Source organism: Ichthyophthirius multifiliis (genome assembly GCF_000220395.1).
Source record: "Ichthyophthirius multifiliis unplaced genomic scaffold scaff_1120509250935, whole genome shotgun sequence".
NCBI lineage: Eukaryota > Ciliophora > Oligohymenophorea > Hymenostomatida > Ichthyophthirius > Ichthyophthirius multifiliis.
In genome coordinates this window covers 103,346-129,286 of record NW_004086360.1, presented here as the reverse complement: position 1 = coordinate 129,286, position 25,941 = coordinate 103,346, and the positions used below count along the sequence as shown (strand labels likewise).

At 16.8% G+C, this 25,941-nt stretch overlaps 4 protein-coding genes across 4 annotated transcripts, besides 45 other annotated features; 3 read left to right on the top strand and 1 right to left on the bottom strand. All coding sequences in view use genetic code 6, as the record gives it.

Annotated features, from left to right (window-relative positions):
* Positions 1 to 889: 889 nt before the first annotated feature.
* Positions 890 to 933: a microsatellite.
* Positions 934 to 1,002: 69 nt separating this feature from the next.
* Positions 1,003 to 1,043: a microsatellite.
* Positions 1,003 to 1,048: a microsatellite.
* Positions 1,011 to 1,048: a microsatellite.
* A 40-nt stretch (positions 1,049 to 1,088) lies between these two features.
* Positions 1,089 to 1,124: a microsatellite.
* Positions 1,125 to 1,180: 56 nt separating this feature from the next.
* Positions 1,181 to 1,219: a microsatellite.
* A 1,697-nt stretch (positions 1,220 to 2,916) lies between these two features.
* Positions 2,917 to 2,964: a microsatellite.
* Positions 2,924 to 2,969: a microsatellite.
* Positions 2,970 to 2,986: 17 nt separating this feature from the next.
* Positions 2,987 to 3,046: a microsatellite.
* Positions 3,047 to 3,160: 114 nt separating this feature from the next.
* Positions 3,161 to 4,084, bottom strand: IMG5_114870 (hypothetical protein; the record flags this gene model as incomplete). Its single annotated transcript, XM_004034715.1, has 1 exon — positions 3,161 to 4,084. The coding sequence occupies one exon, from the start codon at positions 4,082 to 4,084 to the stop codon at positions 3,161 to 3,163; it is 924 nt and encodes a 307-aa protein (XP_004034763.1).
* Positions 3,864 to 3,907: a microsatellite.
* Positions 4,085 to 4,888: 804 nt separating the features above from the next.
* Positions 4,889 to 4,929: a microsatellite.
* A 374-nt stretch (positions 4,930 to 5,303) lies between these two features.
* Positions 5,304 to 5,355: a microsatellite.
* Positions 5,356 to 5,810: 455 nt separating this feature from the next.
* Positions 5,811 to 5,861: a microsatellite.
* Positions 5,812 to 5,860: a microsatellite.
* A 38-nt stretch (positions 5,862 to 5,899) lies between the features above and the next one.
* Positions 5,900 to 5,956: a microsatellite.
* Positions 5,900 to 5,966: a microsatellite.
* Positions 5,903 to 5,969: a microsatellite.
* Positions 5,910 to 5,945: a microsatellite.
* Positions 5,970 to 6,065: 96 nt separating the features above from the next.
* Positions 6,066 to 6,105: a microsatellite.
* Positions 6,099 to 6,180: a microsatellite.
* A 30-nt stretch (positions 6,181 to 6,210) lies between these two features.
* Positions 6,211 to 6,397: a microsatellite.
* Positions 6,229 to 6,309: a microsatellite.
* Positions 6,236 to 6,343: a microsatellite.
* Positions 6,245 to 6,401: a microsatellite.
* Positions 6,285 to 6,401: a microsatellite.
* Positions 6,297 to 6,401: a microsatellite.
* A 380-nt stretch (positions 6,402 to 6,781) lies between these two features.
* Positions 6,782 to 6,824: a microsatellite.
* Positions 6,825 to 7,802: 978 nt separating this feature from the next.
* Positions 7,803 to 7,856: a microsatellite.
* A 602-nt stretch (positions 7,857 to 8,458) lies between these two features.
* Positions 8,459 to 8,517: a microsatellite.
* A 267-nt stretch (positions 8,518 to 8,784) lies between these two features.
* Positions 8,785 to 8,817: a microsatellite.
* Positions 8,818 to 11,302: 2,485 nt separating this feature from the next.
* On the top strand, positions 11,303 to 11,791 carry IMG5_114860 (tudor domain protein; the record flags this gene model as incomplete). Its single annotated transcript, XM_004034714.1, has 1 exon — positions 11,303 to 11,791. The coding sequence occupies one exon, from the start codon at positions 11,303 to 11,305 to the stop codon at positions 11,789 to 11,791; it is 489 nt and encodes a 162-aa protein (XP_004034762.1).
* A 1,999-nt stretch (positions 11,792 to 13,790) lies between these two features.
* Positions 13,791 to 13,854: a microsatellite.
* Positions 13,793 to 13,834: a microsatellite.
* Positions 13,797 to 13,867: a microsatellite.
* Positions 13,868 to 14,464: 597 nt separating this feature from the next.
* Positions 14,465 to 20,617, top strand: IMG5_114850 (protein kinase domain protein; the record flags this gene model as incomplete). Its single annotated transcript, XM_004034713.1, has 8 exons — positions 14,465 to 14,534; positions 14,573 to 15,048; positions 15,102 to 15,192; positions 15,748 to 15,972; positions 17,271 to 17,326; positions 17,379 to 17,496; positions 17,561 to 18,219; positions 18,281 to 20,617. The coding sequence occupies 8 exons, from the start codon at positions 14,465 to 14,467 to the stop codon at positions 20,615 to 20,617; spliced, it is 4,032 nt and encodes a 1,343-aa protein (XP_004034761.1).
* Positions 15,948 to 16,021: a microsatellite.
* Positions 16,135 to 16,175: a microsatellite.
* Positions 16,278 to 16,432: a microsatellite.
* Positions 16,278 to 16,433: a microsatellite.
* Positions 16,634 to 16,687: a microsatellite.
* Positions 16,985 to 17,047: a microsatellite.
* Positions 17,105 to 17,144: a microsatellite.
* A 480-nt stretch (positions 20,618 to 21,097) lies between the features above and the next one.
* Positions 21,098 to 21,146: a microsatellite.
* Positions 21,143 to 21,192: a microsatellite.
* Positions 21,147 to 21,193: a microsatellite.
* A 1,226-nt stretch (positions 21,194 to 22,419) lies between these two features.
* Positions 22,420 to 22,463: a microsatellite.
* Positions 22,464 to 23,418: 955 nt separating this feature from the next.
* Positions 23,419 to 23,453: a microsatellite.
* Positions 23,454 to 23,831: 378 nt separating this feature from the next.
* IMG5_114840 (protein kinase domain protein) lies at positions 23,832 to 25,408 on the top strand (the record flags this gene model as incomplete). The annotated part of the gene is made up of 5 exons (XM_004034712.1): positions 23,832 to 23,842; positions 23,998 to 24,724; positions 24,782 to 24,874; positions 24,941 to 25,174; positions 25,343 to 25,408. The coding sequence occupies 5 exons, from the start codon at positions 23,832 to 23,834 to the stop codon at positions 25,406 to 25,408; spliced, it is 1,131 nt and encodes a 376-aa protein (XP_004034760.1).
* Positions 25,409 to 25,941: the final 533 nt, after the last annotated feature.

Genomic DNA, 25,941 nt, shown 5'->3' with positions numbered 1-25,941 from the left:
TTTTTTATTGCTTTATTTATAAAAAAAGAAGATTTTGAGGAAAATATTATTTAAAAATATATTTAATAAGTGAATAATATTTCTAAAAATGATTAAAATTCAAATAAATAATATTATTTTAGCTCCTTTAAACTTGAAAAATTAATTCCATTTAAATAATAATAAGATGTCTTTTAATAAATTTCAACATTTTATGGAATTGAGGAATAGGATGAGATTTTTAATAGACTTTATTTTGTAAAGTCTAATCTTTTAAATTAAGAAAGCTCGTATAGTAAATATATTTTGCTTTTATCTCCTGCAATTATTAATTTAATTAAAAACAAATAAGAATAATTAAAAGAATTTTAAGTATATTAAATTTATTAATAAAATATATTTTTTGTTTTCTTAGGTTATTAATTGTGGATGTAAAGTTTTAACAAAAGTAAGCGATTAATAACATGAAATAAAAGTATAATATTATAAAAATTCAAAACTAATTTTATAAAATTTTTCCATTAATAAGTATAGGATAAACTAAGAAGGATTAAAAGTTTTTTTCTAAAAAATTACTAAACAAAAAATTATTTTAGAAAATATAAATGAATATGAATGGTTAATAAATAATTTACCAAAATAGTTTAATGAATTGCCTGATGTATTAAATTAACAAATGAAAAAATTAAAAGAAACAGGAATTATAATTATCTAATATAAAGATATCAAAGAAAGTGCATTCACAACTTGGAAAGGGAAAAATAATTATTCATTAAGACTAGATAAGGATGAAATTAAATAATTGAACTTCTTAATTTAAAATAAATTTATAAAATGAATACAAAAAATAAAAAAATTTGTTTTAATAATTAAAAAAAAATATAATATAAATTTAGTTAAATTTATAATAATAAAAAAATTTATAAACAAATTTATATAAAAAAATATAAAAAATGTTTACCTTAAATATATTTATTTAAAATTATTTAACATAATATGTATAAATAAAAATAAATAATTTGTTATAAAATATATAAATATATATAAATATAAATATAAATATAAATATGTATGAAAATTCAAATATAAAGAATTTATATATCTTAATCTTTTTATTTTATTTTATTTTTATTTATTTATTTTTAAAAAAAACTAAATCAAAAAAATAATATGCTTTTTTATATTCGAATTTAATTTTTATTATATATATAAATATATATATATATATATATATATATATTTAAATTATAATATTTTAATTTTTTTATTTTAATATAATTAATTATAAAGATTTTTTTAACTATATAATTATTTGTAATTCATGAATTATAATGTTTAATAAATCTAATAAAAGTTAAAATGTTTTTCACATATAACAAATGAAATAATTATTTCTTATAGTATATAAAAATATAATATATACATTGTTTTAAATAAAAAGCAAACTACACATAGAATGGCATTCCTTTATTTAAAAATTTTTATTAAGTATTAATAAATAATTTTACTTTAAAATTAATTTATTTAGACTTTTGATCATACATTTGAAGAATCAAGAATAATATAGATATAATTAAATGAGTAATTAAAAAAGAAAAGTAATAATATAGCTATAAGAAAGTTATATAATGAATTTATTTTAGTAAAAAAAATAAAAAATTATTAAATATAATGAAAAGATTTTTGAAAAATTAAAATAAATTTAAGAATAAATGATAGAAGAGGATAAAAAAAATTAAAACTAGTAAGTAAATAGATTATAATCCTATAAAAAAGCATTTAAATCTGCAATAGGATATTAACTTCCATTAAATTAATATTTAGAAGATTCAAATAGTAATTCAAATGTTTTGTAAAAATCCAAATAAAAAGAGTTATTAGAATAAAATGAATAAGAAAAATCATATTAAGATGTGTTTGCAAACAAATTTAGTTAATTATAATAAAGCATAAAAAATACTGATAAAGAGAATTATGAATAAGAAAATATTTTATATATTTAAGTCAATTCATAAAATGATATGAGCCGTTCAGAAATTTTAAAAATTAGCTAATACATAAGATTAAAAGAAAGTGAAGAAAAATAAAAAAATAATTAAAATGAGGAAAATTAAGAATAAATTTAAGAATCTATGACTATATTAAAGCTAGAACAATCTATTCCATGTTTTTTTCATTATAAAAAATTAAAAATTAAAAGAAATTAATTATTTTTAATAAAATAGATAAAAGCAGGAAAATAATAGAAATTAGTGAAGTGATCAAATAGTCTTAATCTTATTAAGATATTTTTTTTAAAGAATAATTATAAAAAAATCAAGAATCTAATTTTTAAACTGTAATTTTTAATAGTGATAAGAATGTCATCTATTAAGTTAATTAGAATTAGTAAATAGGTCAATATTAAAATATTAAATTAGAGGAACAATTAATTAACAAAGATTTTCAAAGTGAATAAAGTCAATTTCTATCTAAAGATACGGATGAATAAGAAATATAAAAAAAATAATTTTTTACTAAAAAATGTCTAATTATTATGATTATTATAATTTTGGCTTTAGCAGGAATAATAACTTTTGCTATTTTGTATAAATTTAAATAAACATGATTTCATCTTTAATCTTTACTATATAATAAATAAAATTTTACTGTTTTAATTATTTTAAAAGGAAAGAGAAAATTTTATTCAGTATAATTTAATAAATATTGTTTATTTTATAATAAAATAAGTTTTTCAATTTTTTCAATTAAAATTTGATTTTTAATATATTATGTTATTTAGAATATTTATAAACATTTTTATATTATTTTTTGCCTTATCTTGATTATTTAAATAAAGTTAATTGTATTTTAATTTTTTAAAATCTATAGTTAAAATAAAAAATTACAATAAAATAATTTTATTTGCACTATTCTTATAATCTATATTAAAAGTTATAATTTTTAAATATATTTTTTTTTAATTATATAAAATAATTTTTTTTATTATAAATAAAAATTTACATTTTTATAAAAAATATTAAAACATAATTATAATTACTACTTAAACAAAATATAAAAAATATTATATTTTAATAAAGTATTACATTTAAAAATACATATAATAATAAAAAAATAAACATTTAAAAAAATAGAAAGTAATATGATGTATTCATATCAAAAAAACTTTAAATAAAACAATTCATAAAGTAATATTAACAAAGGAAAATAAAATAAAGATAGAAATTTAATATTGCCATTAATTACTAGATAAAATAGTTATAAAATATAATAAAGGAATGAATATAGCGCATAAAGAGAAAAAAGCAATTAAAATAAAATAAAATTTGAAGACTAATTAATATAAATAAATAAACAGTAAAGACCGTAAAGCTTTATTTTAAATAAAAAAGAAAAACACATAAATTATAAACAAGAAAATTAAGAAAATATTAAAAATTATTTAAATAACCAATATGTTGCAAATGAGATTTTATATAATATTAATACTAAAAATAACGAATTCAAAATAAAATTTAATCCTTGGAATAGCCAAAATAATTCGAAGTTTATAAATTATTAAGATTAAATTAAAGAAATAAGCAAACTTTAATAAGAATTTAATGAAAAAAAAATAAAGTTGAATGTACAAATTGCATTTAAGAGATTGAAGAAAATGATGAATAAATTGATTAAAACGTTTGGAAAAGAAATAAAATTAATTAAAACAAAGAAATGATTGAAGATGAAACTTCCATATAGGTCGAATTAAATAAAGTTTTTATTTTATAGAGTAAAAACGAAGTTGCTATTTAATAATATATAAACACAAAATGTGAATTGAAAAAAATAAACAAAACTATATTGAACAAGATTTGAGAAAGATTTTTTTTTTTAAAGTTTTATTTTAAAAAAATTTAAATTTTTAAACAAATAATTAAATTATTTATAACTTTTCAAAAAAAAAAAATACTATATATATCAGGGACAAACTGTTAATAAGTTTTAGCCCATTTATTTTTCTAGATTTTTGTCCTTTTACCTATAAATTTAAAATTGATGTTATTTTTTTTTGTACTATTATATAATTATACAGTAATATTTATATACAAATTCCTAAAATCATTAATATAAAGTAAACTCTTATACATTAAGGATATGATTTAATTAAGATTTAAAATAAAATTTTATAATAAGCTTTTTTGGTTCAAAACAGGAAAAAATAGCATTTATAAAGAAATATCAAATAATATAAAATAATAATTTTTTATTAAATATATAAAAATAGTACAAATTTTAATAACTATTAATATGTAAATATTAATTTATATTTATTTATATTTTTAAATAAAATAAATAATGGATATTTAATGTTTATAAAAAAACTGTTTTTTCTAATAAGATAATACTCCTTGTCATAATATTGCCAAGTGTAACAATTTTAATACTAATCCTATATTTTATTCCTTATATGACTAGCCTATGATTTTTTTAAAAAAAATTATAAGAATCTAATAGTATTTAAATTAATACAGTGATTTTTAATTTAAGGATCAATGCTATTTAATAATTAAAATAATAATAATAAAAATTATATATTAATATGGAATTACAATATGATTTGTGGAACAATTAACATTTCCTAATTACCTTTAAAATATTATCATCACTTTTTTGTAAAATCATACAATATTTCAAAAAAATTATCTGAAAAATTGCCTTAATTAATTATTGATAATAAAACCAATTCAATGATTTCAAAAAAATAAATATAAGTACACTATATTATATAGTATATTCATAAATCATAGAATCAAATTTAATTATAACTTTTTGTTGATTATTTTATTCAGAAATTTAATATGTTTCTTGATTTTCTACATTATATGAAGTTTTTATGTGTTTTTTAAATATATTAATTTAATTTATAAATAATTTAAAAAAAAAATGAATAATTAAAAACAAAAAATGCCAAAATATTTATAAATTCCAATAATTTTTTTTAATATAATCATAATAATTCATAATTTTAGATATTAAGAATGAATAAAATTAACATATTAATAAAATAATTTTAAAAAATATATTATAAAAATTCTGAAAAAAGACATGAATGTTTATATATTTATTCAACAAATAATTACATATTATAAAATAATATAATCTTTTTGAAATCTAGTTAATTATAAGTAAATTAAAATATTAAAAAATAAGTAAAATTATAGCAAGATATTCTCTAAAATAATATAAAAATTCAAATATATAAAAGAGATACCGGCATCAAGAGATATAAAAAACCTTACTATTACTATAAAACTTTATCTTAATAAAAATATAGATTTTGCAAATTAAAAACTTAATAAAAATAAAAAACATTAATTAATGAAATAAAAAAATATCATTTAATCTAAAATATGTTCATTAGAAAAAAATACAACAAATAAAAGATATAAATTAATATGAAAAATTATTGGGTAGTTCAAATTTAAATACCTAAAATTCATTTATTTTTTAATGGGAGGTAATTTATTAGATTAACTATATAAAATATGTATACAGGTTTCTTAAATAAATCACAAAACCAAAAATATCTATATAGTTTATTAAAAATTTATTAGAATTGGGTATAAAAAAAAATTTTTAAATTAGATAAATATAACTAATAATAAAAAAATTATTTTAAAACATAAAAAATAAAAAATTATAAAAACAAATAATACATTATTTAAAAAAAAAACATAAGATAAAAATAAAAATAAAATTTTATCGAAAAAAATAAATATATTAATTTGACTAATAAAAACATATAAAAAAAATATTATTTAGAAATAAACAAAAATAAATAAAAAAAGAATAAAATAAAATATATATATAAAAAAAAACTTTATATATAATAAAAAAAAAAAAAATGTAAAATTTTAAAAAGTATAAAAATAACCAGAATTATAAAAAAAAAAAATTATATAAAAATAAATTAATAAAATAAAAAAAATTTAAATAAATATAAAAAATTTTATTTTATTTAAAAAGAGGGTATTAAAAAAAAATAAATTGAAAAAAAATGAAGAATTAGAATTAATTTAACAATAATATTTATGATTATAAGTATAAAAAAATAAATAAATAAATAAATAAATAAATATATAATATTAATATAATTTTTTTAATTATTATATATTTTTATTTTTATATCATATTAATATTTAATTTTTTTCATATATTTTATAATTAATATATTTTTTATAAAAAATAATTTTACTTTTTAAAATTTTTTATTTTTTAATTATATTTTATTTTTTTATTTTTAATAATTATTCATATTTTAATTTTAATTAATATATTTATTTTATTCTATTTTTTTTTTTATATTTTTTTATTATTATATAATTTTTATTTTAGTTTTTTAAATATATTTTTTTTTTTACATTTTTTTTATTTTATTTAAATTAATTTTTAAAATTCATAAATTTATATTATTTTATAATATTTTATTTTAATTTACTATAAAATATTATAGAAGATTTATATTTTTACTCTAATTTAAATATTAAATAATTTCTTTAGTAATCGTAATTTAAATAGTTTATAAAGTATAATTATTCTCTAAAAGTTCAACCAAGCTTTTAAATGCATTAATGTTTATTTCAATTTTATTTAAATTAAGACTTGTAATCGAATAGTTTTCTATTAATTATTAAAAAAAATATTCACTATATAAGCATTTTATTCTGAAGCTTTCTGAGACATCCAATTCACTTATTCCTTAAAAATTTCTCAATAAAGAGCCTAAACATCTTAATGACGTTTCACTAATATCATTTTTAGAAATATCTAAAATCAGAAATTTTTAATAATCAGTAATATTTCTTTCATTCATATTTATATTATGTATTTTTTCTAAACTTAATACTATATTATGAAGTCCTTAATCACTCATATTTATATTTCGTAAGCCTAAATAAGTAAAAGGTAAATACTAATAATAATCATTTTTTTTTAATTGCTAATCATTCTAAGGTGCCTTTCACTTAAGTACTTTCCAAAAAGTAAGCATCCCACATCACCAAAACCTTAATTATTTGCCAATGAAATATACTCTAATTGAAAAGATTAAGGGTTTATAATATATTATCCTATTTCTTCTATAACTTCTTGTTCTATTCCATTATTATCAATTTTTAATATTCTCAAAAATTAAGTTGAATCTTTTTCTCTTAAAAGACAAAAAAAATAAACTAAATATTTCGAATTCAATTATAAATTCGATAAATCTAATTCTATTATATCTTTTGACTATACCATTATATTAAAGCTATAATGAAAAAAAGTTTCTATAACTCTTTATTTTAATTTACTAAAAATAATTTATTTTATATAAATACTTTTCTATAGTTGTATATTTTTATATATTATATTCTAAGTTTTTATAATTAAAGTAAATTTTAATTTTTTAATTTTTTATTCATCAGAGTCTTCTTATTCATAAAATTTAATTAAGTTAATATCAGGAGAAAAATCAAGAACTCCTGACAAGAAAATATAAGTTTTATGAGCAATTTATTTAATAAAATACTGATACCAAGTTTATCCTATTTTAAAATTATCAAAATGAAAATAAATAGGATTTTAATCTTAGTAATTTAATGTGAAAAATTTTTGTTCATACTTTTTTTTATTTTCTTTTTTCTATGAAGTTTTTAACTGAACTATTTCTTATTAATGCATTTTTTATAAAGGAATTCTTATTATATGTAATGGTTTTACTGACTAAGCATTTTAATATAAAAAAATATAAAAACCTCTCACAACACACCATAAAGGTTCTGTTTATTATTTTTCTTTTTTTATATTTATTTAAATTATTATATTTATTTTTTTATTACAATTTATTTATTTATAAATAATTGCGCATTTTTTATTTGGACCTAAAAAAGGATGGTGTTTTTCAAAAGCTGAAATATCTTAAAATTTTTATATTCTTTAATTATTATCCTCAAACTATATTGTAAAAATTTTCAAATTTTAAAACAATTTATGTTTTTTTTATATTTCTTAATTTTCTATTATTTATTAAATATTTTCTATTGTTTATTCAACTTTTTAGTTTTCTAATTTAGCAACTTTTTAATTTCTGAGTTCTAATATTTATGTTCTTTACATATTTTTTGAGTAATCTGGCTTAGTGTGTGTTTAGATTTAAGAAAGAACTTAATTATAATCAAAAATCTAATGATATTAATTTTTCGTATTCTTTTTTTTTTATTATTAGAAGTTCTTATATTTTATTTTCGCGTAATTATTTTTTCTTTTCTTTTTTCGACTATTTTTTTAATTGATATTCTTCCTTGTCTTCATTTAGAATTTCGTTATTGCTTTAACTTTTTATTGTTTAAATTTAATTATTCATTTTTACGTTAAATATTGTTTATATAACTAAATATAAATAATATTTATTATATTTTATTTTTTAAAGTATAAAAAATATAATAATAAAAAATACATTATACTAATTTTATTTTTATTAATTAAATTTATATTTAATTATGATTATTTTATTTTGTGCTCAAAAAATTAACTATTTCAATATTTTTTTAAAAAGGACAGCAAATTTTATTATTAAATTATATAAATAGATAATTTAAGTATCATAAAATTAAATTATAAATAAATTAAAAATAAAAATAATATATATAATTATTATACTTTAACTCAGGTTAATTTATTTAAAAAATCAAAATGAAACGTATAATTATTAAATTATTAATATCTTTATAAAAAAAAGAATATAATTTATATCTAAATATAGGCAAAATAATATTAAAAGAAATATATATATATATATATATATATATATATATAATTTAAATCAATTATATAAAGAGAAACGCAAAAATAAGGTGTGAAAGGTGAAAATTAACACAAAATTAAGCCGGAAAGAATAAATCTAGAAGCAAAGATTATGACTAAATTAGGGGTATAGTTTATGCAGTCTCTACACACAAGCGAAAGCAAGACAAATGTCCTATATTGTCGATACGTAGTGCCTTTATATATCAATCCCCATACGGTTATTAATTTATAATAGATATATTTCTATAGGCAACGGTTTAGTTTGTACAATTTTTTTTTTATATATATATAATATTAGTAAATAATAAATAAATTAGTATTAAATATTTTAAAATAATTTTAGTCAATAATAAATTATTACTATATCTTTTAAAGAACTATTATTATAAATATATATATCAAATATTTTATTATTTTAATTAATTATTTATTTATTCATATAAAAACGATTAATAATTTTGATAAATAATTATTTAAAATAAATAAATAATTTTCATATATAAGATTAAAATTATTTTATTTAATTTATTAAATATTAATAAATGAAAAAAGCTACAATATAAAAAATAATATCTTCTAACAAAATACAAGTTTTACAAAACAAATAACAATAAATATACACTTTATATGATTTCAAAGATCATCTTTGTTTTCCTGATAATTTAGATGCATTTCCTATATTTGAGTATTTAACTTTAAAAATAGGTGAAAAAATTGTTATAAAAACTGATGCATAAATAAATGAAAAAACTGAAATTTACTTAGAAACAGATTAGCATGAGACTTTAACTGAAAAGGCTTTATAAATAAAGGAAATAAAACAAAATCATAAAAAGGAACTATGTTTAAATACATAATTAAATATGTTTGTCTATTAGATAAATGATGATGGTACATTAGCTTTATATGATCAAAGCACGTAAAATATAATAAATTTTGAACCATAATACATAAAGATAATAATATTAGGACCTTATTATTAACAAAATTTAGAATAAATTTTGATAAAATAAAATATTTTGTATAAATATATACCTGTAATATTATTAGATTACTAAAAAGATCTTCTCACATAAAAATCGAAATATATTGGCTAATTTGAACATAATGAATTTTTTTTAGAATAAGGATTTGCAATGTTATAAGATGAAGCCTATTTATAAATTGAAGATCAATTCTAAATTATAAATTTATGATAAACTACAAACAAATGCTTAGCATAATTTAAAAGGAATATGGGAAAAATAAATTGATTTTATATCTATAGTCAATAGATTAGATTAATTCACAGCGATAGTATATATTTTTTTTTTTTAAAAAAAAAAAAAAAAAGGTAAGAGAAATTGAATATGGAAATTTATTAATAGTAGAAAGATTGGGAGAAAAATCAGAAAATTATTAAAAAATATAATTGACAAGAATATCATGTCCTCAAGGATAAGAGTAAGGAGCTTTCGAAGCTAGAGAATTTACCCGAAAAGCTTGCATAGGAAAAGAAGTTGATATTTACTTAGAGAAGGAAAAAGGTCAAATAAACGATTCTGGAGTAGTAGTAATAAGCGAAAATTAATAAAATTTAAATTTAATGTTAATAAAAGCAGGATTTAGTAGATTAAAACCTGAATACAAAGATGTATTATAATAAGAAAATGAATGGAAAAAGTCTAAATAATATGAGGAAGAGGCGATAATAAAGAAACTGGGAATCCATAACAATAATATTGGAATTACGAATGTAAAAGAGATAGGTGTAAAGGAGACACTTTAACTATATAATGTATAGATAAAAGATCGTATGAGGAAAGAGCATTACCAATGTGTAGTAGAGAAAGTAGTTTCAGCAGAAATATTATCTTTAAGATTTATTACATTCAATGTTATTGTAAAAGTTAAACTTTTTGGAATAAAAGCAATTAAAGATGATCCGAATTAACCTTTTTTGAATAAAATGCATTAAAAAGCAAAGATATTTTCTTATAATTCTTTAATGAACCGAAATGTGGTTTTTGATATAATTTCATTCTAAAATAAATATCTTATAGGTAGAATCTTTATTGATAAAAAAGTTGACTTTGCTTAAATATTATTAGAAGAAGGATTAGTTTAAAATATTGAAGAATGTGAAACTTATGACAATAGCTATTAGTAAATAGAAGAAAAAGCCAAAAAAATAAAAAAAGGAATATGGGAATAAGAATTGGCCTTTTAATTGGAAAACAGAGAAGAAAATTTACTATCCTTAACAAAAAAAAATAGCTCACAAAGTGGAACCCGTATAAAAGTTAAAGTCGAATAAATTGAAGATGCTGAAAGATTTTATTTGGTAATGCAAGAGAATGAGCTATAAGAAAAAATAAATGAAAAAATTGATTCTTATGGCATAAACAAACTATAAAACTTATAAAAAAGCACAAATGGTAGTTTATGTATAGTAATGAGATAAAAAGATTAATTATTATACAGAGCAAAGATTATAAAAAAATTAAAAAATAAAATGTGCGATTTAGAATATATAGATTATGGCTTTACAGAATAGGCGAATTCGTGTGAACTTTTTTAAATGCCGAATGAACTTTTAAAATACGAAGCACAAAGCTAAATTTGTAGATTAGCTTACATTAAAGTACCTTTTGGTAAGCATAAAATGAGCAAAGAAACCAAATAATATTTTGAAAAGAAAATCGATGAGAAAAATTGGGAAGCGGAATTTGTTTTTTAGGGAAAAAACAACAAAGTCAATAATGTTATACTTTATGAGAATAATGGATAATTCGAATTGGAAAACAGCCTTAATTTACATTTTGTGCATGCTGGATTCGCTAGAATTGATTAAACATTGCCAAATAATCCATTACAGGATGAAATATTTTTGGATATTTAATATTAAGCTTAATAAGAATATATTGGGTTGTGGAATCCGTAAAATTTTGATAGACTTTCGGAAGAAGAAGAAGAATATGAAGATGAAAAATATTTTTATTGAAAAATTCTATGTTTTATTAATGTATTTTTTTTTATTTTCATAATTATTAATATAACACTGTTAATATTAATACTAATTATACTATATTAACCAAAGAAAAAAATGTACATTTATTTTTATTATCTTCTTCAAACATTATTTAATAAATTTGCATAAGTTTTTCTTCTTATTGTTATACTTCTTATTCGAATCTTATTAGTAAAACTTTTTATTCATCTGAATATTCCTTTTTTAATTCTTAAATATTCTTTAAGTATTCTTGAATCTTTCTAAAATATAATAATAGTTATTATGTTTTTATAAAAACGATTTTTTCTTCTATTTCATTTAATTCGCTTTTCAAATATTTTTATGATAAATAACCTAAAACTATTTATAATGGTATCAATAATAATTTTACTAATTCTAATCTTTAATGTATTGTTAATGTAGGAGATACTTAATCTATAAAATCGACCTTTTTATATCTTTTTTATAAAATTTAGTTTTTAAAAAATATACATCTATATTATTTGATGAATTGATTCTATTTTCAATAATAAAAAATAATACAATTAATAAGACGTGATATTTCAGGTACTCTTTATTTCTTCTGTTCGAATTAGCGAAACTTGATAAAAGTAAAAATAAATAAAGAAAACCTGATTAGAAAATCAAATTTATTTGATAAGAAGATGATAAATAATATGAATATTAAGGATTTATTATATTATATTTATCATAAATTTTTCTTCTCGCAGGATGTATTAATATATTGTAAATTTGTTCAAAATATTCTTCTTTGACTAATAATTCTGCCCTTTGTAACGTTTTAGATTATTACTTTATTGATAATTTAATTAAATTAAATCTTTCTTTTATTTCAGAAATCGAAGAACTTCTTTTTAATTACATTATTTCAAATAAGTTTTCATTTTTTGTATATTTAAAATAGTTAAGATTCAATATAAGTAAAAATAATCCAAAAAAAAATATTTTTGCAAATAATTTTTTATCGAATCCTTTAGCAAATGGATTTTATTCTTATTTTGGATTTATAAATTCTATTCCTTTTGAAAATATAAAGTTATTTCCAATTTAGCAAAGAAGAACATCTTTTTATGTTGAATCCTTTATTTATAGTTTTTATTTATTTACTTTCATTTTTTTAATGATATAATTTTACCTTTTTTTTATTTTTAATTTTTTTAAAAATAATATTTTTAATATTAGAAAATTCAAGTTTTTAATTTTATAATTTATTTAATTTATACATGAATTAAAAAAGGAATTATATATATTCATATATATTTTATTTTTATTTTTTTTAAAAATATTTATTTAGTGTTAATTATTTTTTTTATTTATAAATAACAAAAATAAGCAATTAAATAAATTGAAAAACTTTTTATAATATAATAATTATATTTATAAATATATATTATGAAATAATGTGAATTTATATTATTAATATAATCAGCTAAATATTTAAATTAAATTTACTTTTAAAAAAAGAAATCTAATTTATTAAATTTGTTTTAAAAAGAATAAATATATTTTTTTTTGAAAATATTAGCAAAACATTATAAAAAGCCAATCTAATATAAATAAGAAAATCAAAGTAAAGCAAAGGCAATAGAAGAGTGTGAAAAAGATTATATTATGCAATGAGGAATAAAAACAAGTATAAAATAGATAAAAAATTAATATCGGCAAAATAAAAATGATTTAGAAATATTTAAAGTTAATTAAAATAAAAAAAAATTAAGAAAATAAAAATAATTTAAATTAACTTTAAATTGATTAGATTAAAATAAATATTGTATTACCAAAAATAAAAATAATTATAATAATCAAATTATAAAGTTAAATAATATTAAATAAATACTAACACATTAATTAAAATAATTTTAAAAAGCTGATTAAATGAATTTAAATTAATTAAATAATAATTGTTGTTTTTTAAAAATATATATATATAATTTAAACTATAAAAATATTTATTAAACATAGGTTTAAATAAATATTAATAATTTAATATTTATATATTTAAATATAATAATTATTTTTATATTTTAACTATTTTAATATTTTAATGTTTATTTAAATTAATAAAATATAATTAATATGATATTGCTTAATTGAAATTAAAATATTTAATTTATTATTTGATATTTCTTTATATAATTTAATTTTCATTATATAATATAGTTGAAAGCACACTAAATTCTTGGAAAACTAATATATAGATTGACAATTATTATTTAAGGCAAAATTTATATTTTTACATTTTTTTAAAAATCCATTTTTTTTTTTCAAAAATAAAAAAATAACGAATTATTATTATTATTATTATTCAGTTTAGTGATTTAAAAAATTTTAATATTATTAATATATTTAATTATGCATTTTATAAAATAAAAAATAAATATTCATTTTAAACTGTATGACTTTTTTAGATAAGGTTTCTTTTTAATTAATTACATTGAATATATAATAATGTGTTTTTTTATTTTTAAATTTTATAATTACGGTATAAAAAATTTATAATTTAATTTTTAATTAGAAAAAAAGCAGAAAAAAAAAAATTTAAATTTTCATATTTAAAAAAAAAAAACAACAAAGGAAAAAAAAATAATAATAAATAAATAATTAATAATAAGAAAAAAAGTTAAAAGAATATTATAACAAAATATGTCTAACCCTAACATTATAACAACGTGTTTAAACCCTGAAGAGATATTTGTATTACTTGAATTATTAGGTAATAAATAAAAATAAAAAAAAAAAAAAAAAAAAAAGGTGAAGGATCATATGGGAAAGTGTTTAAAGCGTGCCATAAAGTTAATAAAAACCTATATGCAGTAAAAATTGTAAATACATTAAATGGAGATTTCGAAAATCTAAAAAAAGAGATAACAATTTTGAAAGATTGCCAAAGTTAATTTATAGTGAGATATTTTGATAGTTATTTTTATAATGATTAACTTTGGTTGATTATGGAATATTGTGAAATCGGTAGTATAAATGATATTATAAAATCAACATAAAAAAGTTTAACAGAACCATAAATAGCATGTATTTTAACGAATACTTTAAAAGGATTATCTTATCTTCACAACAGTAAAAAAATACATAGAGACGTAAAAGCAGGTAATATTTTATTAAATTAAAATGGTAATATTAAACTTGCGGATTTCGGTGTTTCTACTGAACTTATGCATACTTTAGGCTATATAGAAACAGTTATTGGAACCCCTTTTTGGATGTCTCCAGAAGTAAATTATTAAAAATATATTTTAAAAAATAATAATAAATATTTAAATTAAAGATATTGAGCAAATCAAAATATAATAACAAAACAGATATATGGAGTTTAGGAATAACAGCCATAGAAATGGCAGAAGGTGAACCTCCGTACAGTAATATTCATCCTTATAGAGCAATGCTTATAATAAGTAAAAAACCTGCTTAAAAATTAACTTAGCCACAAAAATGGAGTGCAGATTTTAATGCTTTTGTAAAAAAATGTTTAACTATAGATCCTGAATAAAGACCGTGTGCAGAAGAATTATTAAATGATATTTTTTTAAAGAAATATGCTGAAAATAATGCAACAATACTTAAAAATTTAGTTTAGGAAACAAAGGAAATAATGGAAGAATATAGAAAAAAATAATTTATTTTAATATCTTAAGGAGAAGCTAAAAAAAATGCTAAATAATAAAAAGAATAATAAGCAAATTAAAATTGTGTAGTTAATGAGAGTGGAACAATAATAGAATATAATAGTATTGAAGATTAAAATCATATTTGGTCTAATGAAACAGGAACTATGGTTTAAAAATAAGATGATGAAGATATTATAGACTGTAGTTAGGAAAAGAAAAGTTCAAATGAAATTGATTTTTTAAATTTAGCTAAATAAATGGAAGAAAAAGGAAATTAATAATAATTTATTATTAATAAATAAAAAGACTTTAATTTATTTTCTGCTAATGGATCTAGTAGTTCTCAAAATAAATAATAAAGTAATGATATTCCAAAAGAGTTGTAAGGACTTGATGAAGAGACACTTGAAATGAAGGTTGAAATATTAAAAAGAGATATGGAGTTAGAAATTGCAGCAATTAAAGAAAAATATTTAAAAAAAATAAATGGATGTGTTAACGCATTGAAAAATTTAAAAATATAAAAAAATTGTAATAATGATAAAAATAATGTTGAAAAATAATAAAAAATATTAAATAAACAAATAAAAATTGATTAAAATATAAATAATAATAAAGATGTATACTAAGCAAACATAAAAAATGCATCGCAAGATGATATATTAAACCATATAAAAAAATAATATTCTAATTAAAATTAAAAAAATAAAAATAATAAACAAAAAAATTAATAAGATTAAGAAATATCGCCTAATTAATAAGTGTAAAATAATAAAAATATAAAATAAAATAATAACTTAAAGGCTAATTAAAATATATATAATAATCAAAATATTTAATAGTAATAATAGTAATAATAGTAATAGTAGTAATAATAGTAATAATAGTAATAATAGTAATAATAGTAATAATAGTAATAATAGTAATAATAGTAATAATAGTAATAATAATAATAATAATAATAATAATAATAATTAAAATAATAATAATAAACAAATTTGTAAAATCTTCAAAATGTAAATCCTAATGTTATAAAGCCTTTGAATAATTTGTAAGATGTCAATAATTTTTATAGTAATAATTATATTGGCTAATCTTTTGAAGAAGCTTTAAATAAAAAATAATTAGCTTAAATTATTAATTAAAATAATAATCGTAAATTACCAGCTTAACCTAACTAATGTAGAGAAAATTAATATTAATAGTATTTTTATTTTAATTATTTATATATATATATTTTAATTATATATCATAAATAGAATAAATACAAAAAGTTCAAGCTAAGAAAATATTAAATAAAATATTTAAATTATTCAGAACAAAAAAAATCCTTAATAATTAATTTAAAAGTAATAAAATGTAAAACCTTAGAGGATATAATAAAATAATCCAAATGAAGAAAAATAATTTAATAGTAATTATTAATAAGGCTTACTATTCAAACAATTTCTAAATTTATAAAACGAAAAAAAATATATAAATCAATATTGATATATAACATAAAATATTATTATCCTTTTGTATTAAAAATTTCTATTAATCTTTTATTTTTCAAGAATAAAATTTTAATTTATTTTTGAATAAAATAAAATTTAAATTAATTTTTGTAAATTTTCAATTTTTTTTTCATCATTATACATTTATTTCAAAGGTTATCAAGAATAAATATTATCTTAATTTTTAAAAATTTATTTTTAATTTTTTTACTCTAATATATGAGTATTATTATTTATATCTTTTTTTTAAAAAAAATTATTAAATTTAAAAATAAATTAATAATATATATTTAAATTTTTTTAAAAAATCATAATAATAAAAAATGATTAAAGATTAAAATATGAATAGTGATGACGAATTAGATATTTATGAACCAGGAACTTCTGGAGTAATAATATTAATGATTATCAAAAAAATTTAAATTCATAATAAAAATAAAGGAGGTGTTAAGTTTTTTAAAAAGAAATTTCAATATGCTGAATGATTAAAGTGTTGTAATGAAAAAAAATGCTATTGTCAGTATTTATGAAAAAATTAAATAATTTAGAATAAATGGAAGTAAAATAATACAATCAAATATATTTATTTTATGCTTTTTCAATTATTTTAATTTAAAAATTAGTTGTTTCTTATTAAATTATGATAAAATTTCATAAATAACTTTTAAAATGTTTTTCTGAAAAATCCGAAAAAGTAAGAGAATATGCAATTAAAATATTATCTGAGTAATTTTTTTGCTTTTAAATATAAATTTTCATAAATAAATTAATAAATAGATTAATTTCTAAATGTGATGATATGAAGCCATTTTTACCTTACATATTATCAATAATTACAGAAAGAACTAATTGCTAAGATTTAGAAGGAATTTAAAATTTACCAGAAGTAATGAGACCACCACCAGGTTAAAAGCCAAAGATATTAATAAAATTAGTAGAAGAATCCGAAGAAGTAAATATAAAAAATAAAAAATATAGTTTATAATTAAAATAAAAAATATAGTTAAGAATATAAATATGTTAATTAATGCAAATAATAGTAAATTGTAATAACTAATTAACTCTTTTAAATCATTTAGATGATATATGTAATATATTAAGAGCTTTAGCAATGGACCCTTGCAGCGATGTTTAAAAGAGTGCATGTTAATGTATATCTGATTTTTGTATAAATAATAAAGAAATTCTTTTACATTTTACAGAAATATTAGCTAGAGGGTTATTATTACCATTAATAAGTAAAAAATCTAAAGTTAGAATTGCTGCTTTGGAAGCTTTAGGGGTATATATAATAATTAAATTTAAACCACTTATCTATTTCAAAAAAATAAAAAAAAATAAAGTCAGTATTATAGTGTGGTATTTGGAAATATAATGCAAATGTATTTGAAATATTAGTAGGCTTTCGTGATCCTAATACAGTAGCCATAAAAGACTTTTATGAATCAGCTCATAATATAAATTATTTGGCTACTTTTATTACAGACCCTAAAGTTTAAGTCAGAGATATGTTTTTAAGATGTGTTGGAGATTGGGTTTCGCGCTTAGCTGATAGATATGATCATATGCCTAGATTAATACCTTATTTAACTTCAGGGTTATTTGATGAATATGAAGAAATTAGAGCTACATGCTTCGAAGTTTTAGAAGAAGCAGGTGCAGAAGAAGAAAGATAAAATGTAAAAATTATAGTGTTTTTTTAAAACATAAAAAAAAAGGAAAAAGATTTAAGAGATAATAAATAATTTGGTATTGACTCAGAATGGACTTATGATGGAAAAATAAAAAATTTACCTCTTCCAGAACCTTTTATAAAAAGGCCTTGCTTAGGAGCAAGAATGCTAGTAAGAAGTTAATTTAGAAAATTTTAGAAAGCTTTATATAGAGAAATTAAGGATAGTAATTTATCATCAAGGATAAGAGCAGCTTAATTGCTAAGAATATCAATTATATATTGTGAAAACTATATTACATAATTTTTGGATGAACTATTAAGAATCATTATTTGGCAAACAGTTCTTTCTAAACCTGAAGAATAAATAATATCATAGTTAGTTTAAGATACTTTCTTTTTTATTGGTAGATATTGTGATTTCAATACTTACTTACCTATTATTAAGTCTGGATTAAAAGGAGAGTTTTTTTAAAATCAAGATTATACAAAATGTTCATTTTAATGTTTAGCTTAAACCGTAAAAGGATCTTTAGAAGCAATTCCCCAAAATTATGGATTGGGTAAAAAAAGAAAGTTAATTGAAGAAGTCTTAGATATTATAACTGAAGATATTATTATTAACTAAATTTGTAGTGAAAATTTCACTTCAGTTGCTAATGTATTTTTTTTTTTTTTATTACTTATATATGCATATAAATAGTTAATGGAAGGTTTAATAAAAGGAATTATAAAATAAGGTAACAAAGAAGAAATAAAGCAAATTTTAAATGAAAGATATGAAAAGATAATTATTGTTTTAAGTATTGTTACTTATATTTAATTAGTTGATAAATCATTTATAATAACCACTTAAATAAACCAAAAATTAATTGAACAAATATAAATATAAGCTGAAGAAAGTGAAATATTTAAATTAATTAACGATGTCCTTGATTATTCAGACAGTAAATACTAATTACATTAAAATTTAATAGAATAATTAAAAGAAGTAAGCTAAATGTATAGTTTTAATAGTATTAACTGGAAAGTACTAATAAGTTAATTAATTTATCATGTTTTATATAGCAAGAATTATGATTACACCATTAAAATGTTCGAGATAGTGAATTAATATGTGAAAAACAGTACAATTCCTGATTTGCCGGATTTTGTAGGAAAACTGATTTGCTTATTCGGATAAAAAGTTAAGCAAAATTTAGAGAATAAAAATGAAGATATGACTGTACTTTATAAAACTATATGTGAAGCAGCAAGCGAAACAGTATAATTTATGTAAAATACACAAATAAAAATTTCAAATAAATGTATTGAGAATTTTCTTGTTTTATATAAATATTTGATTGAAGAATTATTTAATAAAAATGTTTCGAAAATACTTTAAAATAATTAAGAAAATATATAATTTAAATCTTTAAGCTATCTTTTTAGTTCAATACCTGTTTTGTATAAAAAATTATATAGATAAAAAGATTTAGAATTAACTAAATTATTATTCTTTATGATAGAAAGCTTCAATTAATAGATAAAAAATAATTTAAAAAGTTTATACATTTAAGATGAAAAAGACCAAAAAATATATGTTCATCCTGCACTTGTTGACTTTGTTGTTCAAAGATTGGAAAAAATGGGAGATAATATAGATATGGTATTTATTTATATATATATATATAATTATATATAAATTTTTTCTAATATTTTGTACAAAAAGAAATTAGTTAATATAATTTTCAATTGTTTGGAACAACTTTTTTCTAATATTCCTACAGTTAAAGATAGTTTTTATAAAGGTGAAGAACATTTTTATCCTTAATTTGATAAACTTTATCAAAAATTAATTACTTATGGTTTAGATGAAAAGGATAATGAAATTAAATAATTGTATATTAAGTTAATTTATGGATTGTCAAGCAAAGTAAAAATTAATTTTAGAATTGTATTTGAATAAGCTGTTACAAATAAATAATATGACAGAATCGAATTTTTAAAATGTGTATCACCAATTTGAAAAAAAAGATATTTATATTAAATATAAACTTACATAATAATTAAAATTCTTAAATAGTTATTATATTTTAAAAAAATTATAAATTAAAATTAAATATTATTAATTTTAATATTTTTGAAAATTTTAAATTGATATAAAATTATTTATTTTTAAAATTTACTTTATATAAATATTTATTCTTAACATTAAAATTAATAAGAATAAATAAAGTAAATAATATAATAAAATAAAATATATTTTCATAATTATAATAATTTAAAAAAAATATATTTTCAATATTTTATTATTAACTTTCATTAATAATATATTTTATTTTTCTTAAATAACCTAGTAATAACTAAGCATGAAAATAAAAACCTTTTTTTGGATTAGTTTTGAGAATTATATATATTAATAAATTATAAAAAATTGGATTAATATTTTAAATTAAATATGATATAATTTTAATAATATAAAATATTGATACCTTCTATTATTTATTTTTAAAATCTAAATAATAATTTTATAAATCTTGAAATATTAATATTATTTTAAAATTATTTATTTAAACATGATTTATTTATAAATTTTTATTTATTTAAATTTTAATAATATATCTAAAACTATATTAAAAAAAACTATATAAATATTTTGTATTACATAAAATGAAAAAAAAGCGAAGCTAACCAAAATTTCCAATAGTATAATTAAATTAAAATTAATTTAAATAATAAATAGGCAAGAATTAAAAAAATTGTTCAAGAAAATTAAGAAATAGGTAAAATTTGCAAAACAATACCATACATGCTTTGTAATCACTTATTAAAAATATTTTATGAAAAAACTATATAAAATATACAAAGCTAAGTCTCTTGAATTATTTTTAGAAGATATAATACAAAAAACAGTTAAAGTTTGCCAAGATAATGGCTTATAAAAAGCATAACCTCCTGCATTGTTTATAAATTAATATATATATATATTAAATAAACAAATAAGAAAAAAAGCAATAGAATAATCAAGTTATAATTTTTTATTAAATTCATTGGAAGATGTCGAAAACCTCGAAACAATCAATCAAATTAAAAAACCTAAATAAAAAGAAAATTTATAAAAAAATCAGTATTAGAATTATATAATATAAACAATTATATTTTTTAATTTCTATTTAAAAATAAAAAGTAATATAGAAGAAGATTTTTTTCCTGAAAAGAAAAGAAAAAGAGGGAGAAAATAAATAAAATAATCTGAATAATAATAATAAACAAGGTAAAGCAAAAGAAAAAGGATAAAAAAGAATAAAAAAATTGTTAAAGATGATGATTCGGATATAAAATATGAAGAAAGTGATGATAATTATTGATTCAATTATAATAATATTTACTAATCAATTAAATATAATAATTTAATATAAAAAAACATGAAAATCATTTTTAAAAATTAAAACAATATATTAAATAAAGTAGATATATATTTCGTGTATATTAAAAATATTAGTTTACATAACTTAAATATAATAACTAAGCAATTTAAAAAATTGTTTAATATTTCAATTAAATAAAGTATTCTAAAAATATTTTAAATTAACATAAATTAATTTATTTTTGAAATATTAACCTATATATTCTTTTTTATTATTTAATATTCGATTATAACTTAATTTAAATTAAACTTTTTATAAATATAAATTGTAAATTTATGACTATAATAAAAATTATGATTTTTGTTTAAAATAATAAATTTAAATTATATTTTTAATTGAAAATATTAGCATTAATTAATAATATTTTAATATAAGTAAAAATTTTTAAACAAAAAAATAAATAAATTTATTATTTATAATATTTATTAATATATATTTTTATTTTTTTAAAGATTAAAAAAATAGCTTATATAATAAAAATATTTGTTTTCTAAATAAATTTTTTAAAAAAAGTGTTCTATTTATTAGAAACGTCTTTTGTTATTATAAAATAAAAAAAGGTAAAATTTGATTTTTAAATTTTAGTTTTTATATAAAAAATAATTTTTAAGCAAAAAAATATATTAAAAATAAAAATTGATTTATGTCATTAATAAATATTTAAAATATATAATTTGAAATAACCCTTGCTCTTTCTTAACTCCGTTCAAATCGATATAACCTTTGAAAGTCTTAAGACATTCTAACATAATTAAGAAATAGAATGGTAACTACTATATATAGGATGTGCCAATGATGAAAGTTATGATTAGGTTCTTGATAAATTTACAATTTAAACATTGAATAAGGGGTTATGAGCTTCACTTTAGAATGTAATCCACCAAATCATATGAAAATTCCTTCCAAAGAAGATTTATTAGGTGTCACAGCTATTATTTTATCAGTAAGTTTCTAAAAGCTAGAATTTTTAGAGCAGGATATTATGTTTATAATTATTATACAGATGATATTTTGATAGTAAATGATCCTTAAGAAGTTTAAATTGATAAGCTCGAAAGAAATATACTTAGTACTCAACCTAGAATTACTCATTTTAATATATAATGGGAAAATTAGTAGATTTAAAATAATAATAATTTATTTTTAAAAATGAATAAGTAAGAAACAATAGATAATTACCAAAAGAAATATAAGATGAACTAAATTAACTAAACTGTTAAATGTAACAAATGCTACCTAATCCTTTTGAATAATAGAATGAGAATTTTAATGGATTTTAAAATAATTAATTATTTTGTTAAATGAGTAATATTTATTGATAAAATAATTATTATTCAATAATTAAAATATAATAATTTTATTTGTTTTGTTAATTTTTCTTTTCGTTATAATTTTATTGATATTTTTAATTTTTAAATATTTAAAATTTTTAAAATACATGATAATGATTTTTTTATTTTCAATTATAAAATATATAAATAATAAATAAATTATAATCTATTATTTAAAATTTAAAAATAAGTATCAAATTTATTCGTCAATTAGAAATTAATAATTTTAATTACATATTATTTTATTTTAAATAAAAATTAAAATAAAATAAAATAAAATCTATATTTTTTTTTAATATTCAATATACATATATAAAATTTTTGTTTATAAAAATAAATAAATCAATAACTGTTTTTAAAAATAAATAATAATAATAATAAAAAAAAATGGGTAATAATAATGTAAACTCCTTTTTAAAAAAAGAACCACTTTACGAAAAAAGTGATGTTTTAAGTTAGAAAACTGTTAATGACATACGATATGGAAGTAATGTAAGTATAATATAAAAAAGATCTAATCAAACTAAATATTATGCGGCAATTACTAAAACATTTAACGACCTATAAATTTGGTAAGCACGAGTAAATGAAATCAAATTCCGTATTTAATTAGACCATCCTAATTTAGTTAAACTAGTTAATTATAGTTCAGAAAAACAAGACGACTTTTGTTCTTCATTTTACAAAGTGGGATAACTATATGAATACTATTCTAATGATTTACGTTAAGAAATTTTTGAAAGAAGAAAATATAATATTCCCTATAACGAATCTGAAATATGGTATATAATAGATTCTTTGGTATCTGTTGCTTCTTATTTGAAATATAAAGAAGTTACTCATGGTGATATAAGACCTTACAATGTATTTATTGATTAAATTGGCTAAATAAAATTAGGAGAATAATATTCTCATCCTTAAACTTATTCATTATATTCACAACTATTAATGGGAACAACTGATGATTTTTTTGTTTCTCCTTAATGTTTAAATGGTTTAAGAGCTCATTAAGAATTTCCTGATTTTGATAGAAGTAAAAACGAAGTTTTTTCTATAGGAATGACTGCTTTAAATGCTGCAACTTTATAAGATACCAACAAAGAATGTTATGATATTTCTTAATTAACGTTAAATAGGGAAAATGTTTAAAATCTCCTATAAAGAGTAAAGTTCTAATTCTCTTAAAATCTTTCTACTACTATCGAAAATATGCTTTTGCATAGCTAAGAATAAAGAGCTTCTTTGGAAGAAATTTTAGATATAACAAACGCCTAGTCTAATAAAGCTTAAAGTCTTAGTATAGTAGAAGTATTTCAAAACGAATAACCAAATCCTTATGATAATAACAAAGTAATCGAAGCTAATAATTTAATAGTAGAAGATATACCATATAATAACTTGTAAAATCATAAAGTAATTGATTATATATAGGTAGAATAACCCAAAGTGAATTATATTACCAGAGATTTTACAAACGATGATTTAATGGCCAGAATTTAAAAAGTCTTAGCTGAAAGTGACTAAGTTATTAATAAATTTGGTTCTTAAAATTAAACAATTTTTACAACAAATTAATATACATCTAATTAGTCTTAACCAGTATCTAATATAAATAATTCAATGATAACAAATACTGCCATAAATACTAATTTTACACCTAATTATGTTGATTAATAACTTTATAGAACTATAAATATAACACCAAACATCGTTTAAGAAAACAGAATTAGTTAATATGTTAGTGAAGATAATGAAGCTGTTAAAAAGAGCAAGAAATCAACTAATATTTAAGATTATGTTCCTATTAGTGAAAGCTAAAATAATGTAGTTATAAATTCTTATAATAACCAAGCCTTAAATACTAACAATTCATAGTTTGTTTCTTTTGCGAATTAAGGAATTTCTTAAACAACAACAAATAATGTTGTCTAAAGTAATAAATAGAATATGGATACAAATATGAATGAAGATGAAAAAAAATTATATATATAGAAAATTATTTCAGATGTCAGAGCTGCTTAACAATTAGGAAATAATGCTTAAATAAGTTAAGTATGAAGAATATTATTTTTATTATTTTTATTAAAATATACATCATTAACATTATATTTTTTCATAAAAAAAATATTATATTATTTTTTGCAATAAAAAATTGAAGCATGAATTTTGTTTATATATTATATTATTAACATAATTATTTACTTATTTATATATTTATATAAAAAATATCAAATTTGATTGCCGAGTTTTATTTTTTTTCATTAACAAATTTTATTTTATTTTGTTTTGTTTTTTATGGTTTATTTTAAATCTAGTGGTAATATCAATTATCGAATAATTTCTGTATAAAACTCTAAATCTTGAATCTTGGAACATTGTTTCTAAATTCAGTTTCTAAAAATAGTTGGCATTATATTATGTATCTAAATCTTGTAAAAAATTTTAAAAATGAAAAAATCTAATCTAATTTAAACCAAACAAAAATATCTATAAATTGTTTAATATTATTTCTTAACAACGAAATTGATCTAATGATACAATTTATTAAAATAATGTAAATTCTTATTTCTTGTCAAAACAAGCATGTTTTA